Raw genomic sequence first — 12,708 nt, 5'->3', positions numbered from 1 at the left:
CAAAAAGTTCCTGAAAAATGTGTATTGTGAAAAAACTATGCATGGATTTCAAAATTTTTTTTGCACCAAAATAAACTTAGCTCTTAATTCCACAAACATTCGGAAGCACAGTCAACCTTTCTGTTGAATACCTTTTTCTGTCTACCCTGCTATCTTATCATAGGTCCCATGTGTTTCAAGTAACAGAAGTCAATAAAAAGCGGGCACAAGCTCCAAATGGTGCCTTTATTTACCTGATTGGGAGGTTTCTCAAGGAGTAGAAACTCTGATGACCCTCCCGGGGACATGGAGTCCGCCAGGAGCCAGGGCGGCCCTCTGTAGGCCAGTCTCTGTTTCCTCTGATTCTCACTAAGGGTGACTTTCATTGCTTCTTTGTGCCTGTGGTGAAAGAGGGTCACCCCAGAATACGTGCATCTTTAATCATCTAATTATAAATGCACGGGACCAATTAAGCTAGAATCTCACATAAGTCTCAGTTTCTGAGAAAGGAATTTTGTTTAGCTCACCGTGGATTGTGTGGCTTCCTAAGATACAGTCGCAGCTGCAGGACCAGCTGAGCTCAGGAGCCCGCCATGTACATTTTGAGGTTGGGCTGGAAAAAATTCTCAGGGAGAGAACTGGTATGCAGCATACATACTGTGCATGTGCTGCACGTTAGGATTGGAAGAGCTCAGAGAAACCACCAAGGTGTCATAAGGGATAAAGTGGAAATATACCTAAGTGACTTCATGGTGGTGTTACTTAGTACTCAGTAAATTTTTTTTAATTGTTGAATACAAGATTATTATTTCCGAAGCAGGTAAAGGATTTTTTTTTTTTTAAGATTTACTTATTTACTTGAGAGGTAGAGTTACAGAGAGAGAGAAAGAGAGAGAGAGGTCTTCCATCCACTGGTTCACTCTCCAAATGGCCACAACAGCCAGAGCTGGGCCTATCTGAAGTCAAGAGCCTGGAGCTTCTTCCGGGTCTCCCACACTAGTGAAGGGGCCCAGAGATTTGGGACATCTTCTACTGCTTTCCCAGCCTATAGTTGAGAGCTGGATTGGAAGAGGAACAGCCAGGATACAAACCAGCGCCCATATGGGATGCTGGTGCTGCAGGCAGAGGCTTAGCCTGCTATGCCACAGCGCCAGCCCCAGTAAAAGATCTTCAACTTGGAATAGTCTGTATGAATTTTTGAGGTCAGGAATATCTTTGGCTTTGAGAGGTTTAGAAGGGGTTCAATGACAAGTTATTACAATCTCACATGTGTCCTGACAGCCCATCTTCCCTGGGTTGGTTGTTTTCACCCAAATGAGAACAGTTTTAGCAGCAGGAACAGTGTGAGGCCAGGCCTTCGAGTGGCATTTCCCACATGTTGGACAGTTAGAAGTAGGCCAAACAGGCACTTGCTCCTGGCCTAAAAGGTACCAATTCAGTGGAGAAGCTGTTGCTCTCCACTGTTATTCTTCAACTCTTGTTCACAATCTGGCACAGAATCCCTTAAGAAGGATGGAAAAAATGCCATTCAGCACAACATAGTTTGTCATCGCATGCATAATGCAGTCTTTCCAATTAGAAAGCTACAATTTGGAAACTTTCTTCATAGACTGATGAGAGAGCAATTATTTTAAAGAAGGGAAAGCTCAGTCCACTGGGTTGCCTGGAGTCACTTCTGACTCAAGCCGCAAAGACAAGAGTTTTCAAAACATATTCGCTATTGAATTTCGTATCAAAACACCAGCAAGGAGTGCAATTAGTTGCTGTAAACCAAACCCCTGGTAATCAATGGTATGCAGCCAGCCAGAGCGTTTATGGAAGATGTAAGCAAAATCACATCTGCTAATCAATTTTAAAAAATCCAACACTTCACGGCTTTTAGGGAGACTCCACAATGAGAATAAGAGAAGATGGAGAAGCCAACATTTAATGTCACTGAGCATTTCATGCAGTGCTCATTAGGTAGAGAGGTTTGTGGCAACAGCTAAACACAGCCCTGATCTGCATCAATACATCTTGGCCAGTGGCTCCCTGTATTCAACCTCTTTTGAAAATGGCTTCTGATGTATGGGTGGAGGTGTGGATGTGCTGGGTATGTTTCAGGAGCTCATCTCAGTTAAGGTCAGAGGGAGTGTCTGTCCTGGCTGAGCTCGCTGTGCAAAAATTCCCAGATAGATTGCAAGTGCAAAGACGTAAGAACAGACTTTGCAGGCAGAGGAAGAAGTAGAGGGAATTGGTAGGTTTTTTCATTTGCGCCTTATTAGAACAGAATTCCTCTCTATGATATAAAAGAGATTGAGCCAGTTTTTCCTTTAGTGTCTCTAAGTTGCTTTTTTCAGTCAAATTAGCAAAGGGATTTTCATTCCTGATTAAGCCTAAATTCCAAGCAAATATGTGTTCTGGCACGTCAATTAGAATCCCTGCTTAAAGACTCCACAATGTGCTTGTGTCCGAGCCCTAGGCTTGATAATCTGAGCTCTGCCTGTCTTCCCTTTCCACTCAGAAGTCACCATGACCCCACATTTCCAGCCCCCAGGGACCCTTAATCAAGGAACAGAGAGAAGATGTCTCAGCCAGCATGTACACTTGGCTGCTGTTCCGAAAAAAAGAATTTAGGCCAGAAGAAATGATTGAGGTAAAGATCGATAGATTAGACTGATAAAAATTAATATCTTCAGCATGCAGACTATGATAGGAGTAGTAGATTAATATCCTTTAAGTAGGGAGGACACTTAGTCAGTTATTAACAAAAGGATAAATATAAGTCAAAAATGGGAAAGAAGTTCCCATTCAGTGATAAGTAAAAAACAGCAAATTAATAAGATATATTTCATCTATCTAGTTGGTAGTATTTTTAGTATTGGTGATATTGTGTATAAACAAGAATCTACTATATACTGCTAGTAGTGAACTAATTGGTATAGATTTCCATGTGGGGTGGAGGGAAGAGAAGTATACAACTACTTTGTAAGACACATCAATACTTTAAAATGTTTGTATGCCCTGCTCCAGGTGTTTTGCCTACAGAAACTTTCAAAGGCAGCAACAATAGATTTAGCTAAGAATGTTCCTTATAGAATTTAGTAACAGTGAGATGTTATCAATGCCATACATAAGCATTAGTAAGAGTCTGATTAAATAAGTTGTGGGACAGTCATACAATGAAATACTATAAAGTCAATACATATGATGTAGAAGAATATTGGATAATTCAAAATATATTTATAATAGATTAAGTAAAAGAAGCAAGTCTTGAACAGTAAGTACTATGTATATATGTTTGCAGAATTACTGGAATTACAGATGATCTGCATCTTAAAATAATGATTTGCCTTGAAACAAAGTAGAGGACTTTACAGGACAAGCCACCCATAGGGCCTGGTGTAAACAACTTTCGCTCCAGGAATCTTTACAGGAGCGTTTATGGTACTCATAAATGGTCCTCCTTCTGTATCTTCTCCATATCCCATATTCTCAAGGTGGTCTTTTTCCATGACATATCTTGAGATCTGATTAGGTTCTGTCCCAAAAGGACTGATTGTTTTCATTTGGCTCATCTGTAGAACACTGACTTGTGATTGTCTAAGGCTGGGAATTATGGTAAACCTGTGTCTCCATTAGTAATCCAAAATCTCATTCTGGGAGTCTCAATGTTGCCTCCCAACAAACCCATTACCACAGCTGTTCAGTGAAGAGAATGATTAATTTGAAATGTTTTCCTGATATTAATCTGTGCAGGCAGAGTTATGAATTTCAGCCCAGTGCATATATGGAACATACTTCATGAACAGAGCCCATGTGTTTGGAGTAGAATCTTTTTTTCAAAAGAAAGATCTAGGATCTTTCTAAATGAAAGCCACACAAAATGGCAGCAAAAAATACATTTTTAGTAGTTACTCAAATATAAATTAATACTGGCTATCTGCATATTCAAAGAAATGACTAATATAGAAATGATTCATTTTCTTGTCAGGCAGATTGGTTTAATCTAGGAGTAGAATTATTGGACACTTAAGAACAGTAGGGCAGATCTCACTAGTCCAAGTGATCAATTTCAGTTCACAGTTGATTACACTAATAAGTCTAAGAGTCAAAGGGATCACACAAACAAGACTAATGTCTGCTAATACTAACTGATAGAATTAAAAAGGAGAGAACAATCCAACATGGGAAGCAGGATACACAGCAGACTCATAGAATGGCAGATGTCCTAAACAGCACTCTGGCCTCAGAATCAGCCCTTAAGGCATTCAGATCTGGCTGAAGAGCCCATGAGAGTATTTTAGGCATGTAAAGCCAAGACACTCTGGCAAAAAAAAGAAAAAGAGGACCTAAATGAAAGATCTCTTCGAGTGAGATCCCAGTAGAAAGAACAGGGCCATCAAAGAAGGAGGTACCTTTCTCTGAAGGGAGGAGGGAACTTCCACTTTGACTATGACCTTGTCTGAATAAGATCGAAGTCAGTGAACTCAAAAGGCTTCCATAGCCTTGGCAACTCATGACTAGAGCCTAGGGAGATTACTGATGCCATAAACAAGAGTGTTAAATTGTTAAGTCAACAACAGGGTCACCGTGTACTTACTTCTCATATGGGATCTCTGTCCTTCATGGGTTGTCCAGTGTGAATTAATGCTACAACTAGTACTAAAACAGTATTTTATACTTTATGTTCTGTGTGGGTACAAACTGATAAAATCTTTACTTAATATATACTAAATTGATCCTCTGTATATAAGGATAATTGAAAATGAATCTTAATGTGAATGGAATGGGAGAGGGAGTGGGAGATGTGAGGGGTGTGAGTGGGAGGAAAGTTTTTTTTGGGGGAAAAGCCATTGTAATCCATAAACTGTACTTTGGAAAATTATATTTACTAAATAAAAGTTAAAAAATTTAAAAAAAAATAGAACAGTAGGGCAGGATCCCTTCTGATTGAATCAGGATAGCTTGAGCAGTAACGTGCTTATTAGGTGGACTAAAAGGAATCAGTGATGTGATCTGTTTATGCTTTGCAAAACCTTTAAGTAGTTTTCTCTACTTAAAAGAAGAGATAGGCCGGCGCCGTGGCTCAACAGGCTAATCCTCCGCCTTGCGGCACCAGCGACTGGGTTCTAGTCCCGGTTGGGGTGCCGGATTCTGTCCCGGTTGCCCCTCTTCCAGGCCAGCTCTCTGCTGTGGCCCGGGAGTGCAGTGGAGGATGGCCCAAGTCCTTGGGCTCTGCACCCCATGGGAGACCAGGAGAAGCACCTGGCTCCTGCCATCGGATCAGCACGGTGCGCCGGCTGCAGCGCGCTGGCCACAGCGGCCATTGGAGGGTGAACCAACGGCAAAGGAAGACCTTTCTCTCTGTCTCTCTCTCTCTCTCACTGTCCACTCTGCCTGTCAAAAATAAAATAAAAATTAAAAAAAAGAGATAAAAATTATTGGGTAGTATAGGTTTAATCATTCATGGTGGACAGAATTACAGTTGAAAACGACGAACAGGGGGTGGTGTTTTGGTTGTAGCAGTGCTTGGGATACCAGCATCCCATATTGGAGTGCTGTTTGGAATGCTGTGTTGAGTCCTGACTCTTCTGCTTTTTTTTTTCTTTTTTTTGACAGGCAGAGTGGATAGTGAGAGAGAGACAGAGAGAAAGGTCTTCCTTTTGCCGTTGGTTCACCCTCCAATGGCCGCCGCGGTAGTGCGCTGCGGCCGGCGCACCGCGCTGATCCGATGGCAGGAGCCAGGTGCTTATCCTGGTCTCCCATGGGGTGCAGGGCCCAAGCACTTGGGCCATCCTCCACTGCACTCCTGGGCCACAGCAGAGAGCTGGCCTGGAAGAGGGGCAACCGGGACAGGATCGGTGCCCCGACCGGGACTAGAACCCGGTGTGCCGGCGCCGCAAGGCGGAGGATTAGCCTAGTGAGCCGCGGCGCCGGCCGTGACTCTTCTGCTTTTGATCCAAATTCTTGCTGGTGTGGGAAGGCAGTGGATGATGACCAAAGTACTTGAGCCCCTGCCACCCACATGGGAGACGTGGATAGAGTTCCTGACTCTTGGATTCAGCCTGGCCCAGACTTGGCTGTTGCAGCCATCTGGGAAGTGAACCACAGGATAGAAGATCTTTCTCCCTCTCTCAGTTGCTCTGCCTTACCAATAAATAAATCTTAAAATAATAACAATGGGTAAAGAAAAGAGGGGAACACAGGGATAACCCAAGTTCTCAGTAATAGCTTTATAGGTAACACTGAACTTGACTGGTACAAGGGATTTTTATTGGTTGTAATTGCCAGGTTAAGGGAAAATGATGATTCAACTACTTTTTAGAGTGATAGGTTATAGGTTTTAAATCATGATGCAGCTACATAAACAAGGAAAAAGGAAACATTTGGCAACAAGATTACAAAATGGGTTCTGGGTCTAGATAACAGATTGGAGCCCTCTATCCACCACTCACTATCTGTGTGAGTTTAAGCAAGTGACTTAATAGCTTTCAGCCTCACTTTTATCAACTATATTTTGATAAGAATAATGGTGTTTGTTAAGGTATTCAGAAGGATTTAATGCGATAATTGTATAGAGCACATAGAACAGGGCCTGGTACACAGTGAGCATTAAAGAAATGTTGGCTACAATGATCATTATGATTGGTGTTGTCACAGGGAATGTGTTTGCTCAGCAGACATTGACTGAGGATAAGCTGTGCGTGAGACACTGCCAAGTCCTGGATGTAGAAAAGTCAGTTTGACATAGGCACTGCCTTCAAGGAGCTCAGTATATATTCTAGCTGTGGAGGAAGCAAATGCACACAACCAACTGTAAAACACTAAGATACATATTTTGCGTGGGAAGTAGTTTTAAGGCTGAAATAATAGAAAACAATGATCTGTCTCCCATTGCATACCATCAGAAGCAAAATGCTAATCCTGATATGCAGTGCTCAGATTCTTAGTATTTCAATTCTTATTTTTTAAATTTGAGAAGATATCGAATGCACAGATCATTTATATGATCATATATGAGAATATTTATATGAATCTATACCTGTATTACTACTACTCAGATCAAATAGCACATTTCCAGCATTCTAGAAGGTTCCCTCATACCCTATCTCATTCAATACCTCCCCCAGAAGTAACCACTCCTCCGATTTCTGTCACCAATAGATACATTTTGTCTGCTTTGAGCTTTATGTAAATGGAATAGTTTAGTCAATGCTTGAGTTCTTGTCTGGCCAGAAAAGGGGGATAAGAACAATAGTATCAGGTTAATAAATTTATAAATACTGAATAAGAAAACTTTACGAATAGAAGTTTACCTGTATAGTCGGCCCTGTTAATCTTTGGGTTACACATCCCTGGATTCAACCAACCACAGCTTGAAAGTATTTAAAAAATTATTTTGTTCATACTGAGTGTGCACAGACTTTTCTTTCTTGTCATTATTCCTTAAACAGTAAAGTATAACAACTATTTACATAGCATTTACATTGCTTATTAGGTATCATAAGTAATCCAGACATGACTTAAAGTACAGAGGAGGATGTACATTCATTATTTATGAATACTACAGCATTTAGGGGCTGGCATTATGGTGCCAGCATCCCATATAGGCACCAGTTAGTGTCCTGGATGCTGCATTTCCTATCCAGCTCCCTGCTAATGGCCTGGGAAAAGCAGCGGAAGATGGCCCAGATCCTTGGGCCCCATATGGGAAACCTGCAGGAGGCTCCTGGTTCCTGACTTCTGGCTTTGGCCTGGCCCAGCCCTGGCCATTGCAGCCATCTGGGGAGGGAACCAGCAGATGGAAGATCTCTGTCTCTCCCTCTCTCTCTGTAACCCTGACTTTCAAATAAATAAAGCTTAAAAAAATACTACAGCATTTATATGAGGGTAGTTTAATCTGTGGATAAATGAGGTTAAAAGATGAATTTGTTTTGATGCAAAATTTTTGAAATCCATACATAATTTTTTGTAATTATGCATTTTCTACTTTTTGAAGACTCCTCATGTAAGGGATTTTAGCATCCGTGAATTCTGATATCCCTCAAAACAAACCTCCCAAATCAGATAATTCTACCAAAGCTATGAAAATTATGCTGAGAATGAGAAGGAACCTAAGACAGATTCCCTTCAAGCAGTGGTCTCAAAGATGTTACCTTTCAGTCAGCCCAGACAGCTGGAGATGGGAGCTGGAAGAATCAGGAGAGGAGAGTTTGAGGACGTCTCCTCTTACACCAGTGTAAAGGGAGACAGAGGCCGTCTGGGATTGGATGACTTGTGAAATAAACTAGAGAGACAAGTTCTCCGTGCATACTGACTCCATCTGTTCTCCTCAGAGTTTTGTTGGGATTACTTTCTTCTTGCACTTGTGGGAAGTGTGGTGGAGCAAAGGAAGCAGGTGGGAGGAATAGAGTAGACATGGACACCCCTCTGGGCCTATAGCGCAAGGGAATAGTGAGTTAGAACATTTACAGGGGCCAGAGCTGTGGTGTAGCGTTAACGTTGCCGCCTTCAGTGCTGGCATCCCATATGGGTGTCGGTTTGTGTCCTGGCTGCTTCTCTTCTGATCCAGCTCTCTGCTATAGCCTGGGAAAGCAGTGGGGGATGACCCAAGTCGTTGGGCCCCTGCATCCAGATGGAAAGACCTAGAGGAAGCTCCTGGCTGCTGGCTTTGGATTGGCCCAGCTCTGGCCATTGCAGCAATTGGGGAATGAAACAACTGATGAAAGACTTCTCTCTCTCCACCTCTCCTTCTCTCTCTCTCTGTAACTCTGACTTTCAAATAAATAAATCTTTTAAAAAGAGAGAGAGAGAACATTTACAGCAGTCTTGTGTTTTTCTCTTTGTTCAGGTTGTTGCTTTGGGACTGTGATGACCGAAGCTATAGTTACTACGTTGAGGTTTCTACCAATCAGCAACAGTGGACGATGGTGGCTGACAGAACTAAAGTCTCCTGCAAGTAAGTCACATGCTTTCAGAAACTTATTCCAGTGGAAAGGGGCGGTCTTTGCAAGGGATTCTGTGCATCCAGTGAAGATTCATGGAATCACCAGATTGTATCCTTAAAACACAGTCTATTGATCCTTTACTTCCATGTTGACTGCTAAGTACTTGTATGCGATATGTTTAATGTGACTAAGCCAGGTTTCTCTATCTCGTGATTTGAATTTGACTCAGACTTTTGAAAATGCACCTAAACAGGAAAAAGATACTTTTCTCCTGCAATCTTTTCTCAGACCCTCTCCTGACATCTCATACTACCTCTTTAGGAATTTTTGGGGGGAGGGATTTGGTTGAAGTGATAGACCCTTGATATCCTATTCCACCCTCAGATCATTGTTAAGGTTAGCTGAGTATTTATCTCATCTCAGTGTTAGCTACACTGTAACCTAAATTAAGGAAAGCCCAGTGACTTAGGTTGTTTACAGACACACAGAGGCATGTAGTGCACGTGGCACTGGGGCTATGTTTGAGCTTACCGACCTGCAGGAGAAGGTGGAGGAAGGATTCTCTGGGTGCTCACCAGCCTAGATCATGGGCATAGCAAGGCCTCAGAGCCTTTCTGTGTAAAGCCAGATTCTCTAGGAGGCAAGAGAGCAAATGGCTGCAATTTCTTTTTCGTCTTGGAGTTGAGATATAATCAACGTATCATAAAATTCACCCCTTTAAGGTGTGAAATTCAATGGATTTTAGTATATTCACAGAATTCTACAACCATCACACTATCTAATGTTCCAGAACATTTTTATCACCTCAGGAAGAAGCCCCCTCCCCATTAGCAGTCACTCCCCATTTTCCTCCCACCCTGCCAACGTCAGCATCTGATAATCTGTGTTCTCTCGATATGATTTGTGTATTCCGGGCATCTGACAGAGTGGAATTCCATGGTATGTGACCTGCTTATTCCTGGCTGCTTTTACTTAGCATGATGTTTTTGGGGTTCATCCATGTGGCATTTACAGAAGTTCGTTCCTTTTTATGGCTGAGTGATATTCCATTGTATGGATGTATATACCATGTTGTTTACCCATTCCCCAGTTGATAAACATTTTAATTGTTCCCACCTCTGCCTATTATGAATAGTGCACCTGAGAACATTGCTGTACAAGTTTATGTGTGAACTTAAATGTTTTCAGTTCTCTCCAAACGCTACCTAGGAGTAGAATTGCCAGGTCATATGGTAAAGTGGTTTAACTTTTGAAGGAACATAAACTTTTCCATAGCTTCTGCTCCATTTTGCATACCCATCAGCAATATGTGAGGATTTCAGTTTCTCCATGTTCTCATCAATAGTTATTATTGTCCATCTCTATGAGTTTATTTTCATTTTATTTGGGAGGCAGAGGGACAGAGAGACAGATAGAAAGATATTTCTAACTGCGGGTTCACTGAATGCCCACAACTTCCAGGACTGGTTCAGGCCAAAGCCAGGAGAGTCCATGTGGGTCTTCTACAGGGCTACTAGGGACCCATGTGCTTGAGTCATCCTGCTTCTGAGGATGCACGTTAGCAGGAAGCTGGATCAGAATTGGAGTAGCTAGGACTTGACTCAGGCACTCTGACATGGGAAGCTGGCAACCACAGTGCTACCCCACACACCCTTTTGCTAACAACCACCCTAGTGGGAGTATAATGAAATGTTGTAGTGGCATTGATTTACATTTCCCTGATGGTTAATGATGTTCAGCATCTTTTTGTGTGCTTGTTTAGCCAATATTTCATAAAAATGTTAATAATAGCTTGTCTGATACACTGTCCAACACCACTGCTGCTTTTCTTGTGGTCATTATCATAGCATTTTTTGTTGGTTAGGGTAACACTCATAAAACAAGTAAGCTCCACTCTTCAGTAGCTTGCTATGAATTACTGGGTGTCCCTGGTGGTGAAAGGGCTCTGCTCCAGAAGTGAGTGAGGAATCTAGGCATCTTGCTTCTTGTGGTTCTTCTATGTCTGGGGCCTCAGCAGCAGCGTCTGCATCTGGCTGTCGTGCCAGACAGGGAAAGAGCAGGCAGAAGGTCTCTCTGGTTCCGAGGGCCTTGGCCTAAGTGTACTGTACATCCCTCACTCACATGCCGCTGGGGAGAACTCATCACTTTGCCACCCTGAGGCTAGTGCGGCTGAGAAAGGTCATCTGTTCCTGGCCCAGCAGCTGCTTGCCAGTGGAGCTCAGATCTTGTGACCATCTCTGCCACAGCAGAAGAAAACTAACGGTTATTTCCTAACTAGTATTCTTGTGCTTTCACGTGTTTTATCTCATTTTGTCCTGAATACGAAACACCCTATGGGATATTGTCCTCATTTTGTAAAAGAGAAAATGAAGTTCAGAGAGATTAAGTTGCTTTTCCGAGGAGCAGAGCTAAAATTAAAGCCCAGGACTCAGGGTGGGCATTGAGCACAGCAGTTAAGACAACACTTGTGCTGCCTGCATCCCATATCGTAGTGCCTGGGTTCAGCTCCTGGATGCTTCCTGTTCCAGCTTCCTGCTAATTATGCACCCTGGGAGTCAGTGTGATGACTCAAGTACTTGGATCCCTGCACCCATGTGGGAGATCCAGATTGAGTTCCAGGCTCCTGGCTTAAACCTGGTCCAGCCCTAGCTGTTGCAGGCATTCGGGGAGTGAACCAACAGATGGAAGAACTTTGTCTCTCCCCAAATAAATAAAAACAACCAAACCAACAAAGGACTCTTCCCATTGTACCACACTGACCACTAGCACCAAACCATTACTAAAGAGGGGGTCAAACCAAGCTGTATCTTGGAAGGAGGGTAATGAAGTAGGTAACTTACTTCCAAAGTCCTAAACTCTTCTTATGACAGGAAGAACTCCTAGGCCTATGGACAACGAACCCCTCATTTGTCTTTCTGAAGTCTCTGCGTTTCATAGACAGCTCCCAGGCCAGATGCTGTTTTGCTTCTTCAAATCTCTTCCTCTGTTAGTCTTAGTGGTCATGGCCACTTGTCCCTTCTGTCATCTTATATGTTGTAGACTGTAATCCTTGTCTCTTCTTTTTGTGTCCCTCGGTTGAAAGTGCCGTACCATGCAGGTCTTTATCAAGGGCTGGTTGACTAATATTGGCTAGGTACACGCCATAATGATTTTGTATTTAGTTAATGGGTATTTTTTTCTTGATCCCAAAACTTATTCTTTCAATACATTCTCTTATAATAGCTTTGCTTTAAGTCAACTTCTTACCCCCCCCTTTTTACTTTTTTGTTTCTGTTAGTCGGACTTAAATAATTTTTTATGTTTTTAATTTTGTTTTTTTAACACCTAGATGCTATGGTAGTGCTTTACAAATTAGCAACTAAATAAGACCTTGGGAGAGCAAGAGCGCAGGTGCATGTTAACCCTCGATGAAAGGATGAAATCGAAGGTTGTGACTTTGTGTTTCTAGACACAAACTGAATCTGTTGTGCCTCCCACTGTCAAGTTTGGCTTTAAGAAATAGAGAAGATATGCAAATGATAAAAGAAGAAAGATTTTTTTTTTCTTTTTTAACTAATGTACTCCAGAGAAACTCTCAGGAAGCAGTCTATTAGCCTCAAGAATTGCAGCCTGTTCTTTATTGCAATAATGTGTGAGTCATGTTATAAATGAAATCATATGGAATCTTTAAAGATCATAGCTCTGCCTGCCTTTTCTTTTTGAAAGATATGTTTTTATGTTTGAAAGGCAGAGCAACAGAGAGAGAGGGAAGGGAGGGAGAAAGTAGAGAGAGAGAGAGGGTGGTCAGTTGATCTTTCAT

At 42.2% G+C, this 12,708-nt stretch overlaps 1 protein-coding gene across 2 annotated transcripts in view; it reads left to right on the top strand.

Annotated features, from left to right (window-relative positions):
* Positions 1 to 12,708, top strand: part of BTBD9 (BTB domain containing 9) — a 453,793-nt gene that overhangs the window by 361,384 nt on the left and 79,701 nt on the right. For both annotated transcript variants that reach the window (XM_062186048.1, XM_062186049.1), the window contains exon 9: positions 8,813 to 8,920. In XM_062186048.1, the coding sequence (XP_062042032.1) occupies positions 8,813 to 8,920 (108 nt within the window). The remainder of the gene's footprint in view (positions 1 to 8,812; positions 8,921 to 12,708) is intronic.

Source organism: Lepus europaeus, chromosome 3 (assembly GCF_033115175.1).
Source record: "Lepus europaeus isolate LE1 chromosome 3, mLepTim1.pri, whole genome shotgun sequence".
Lineage (NCBI taxonomy): Eukaryota > Metazoa > Chordata > Mammalia > Lagomorpha > Leporidae > Lepus > Lepus europaeus.
The sequence above is the reverse complement of the archived record's forward strand: the minus strand, read 5'-3'. Positions and strand labels throughout refer to the sequence as shown.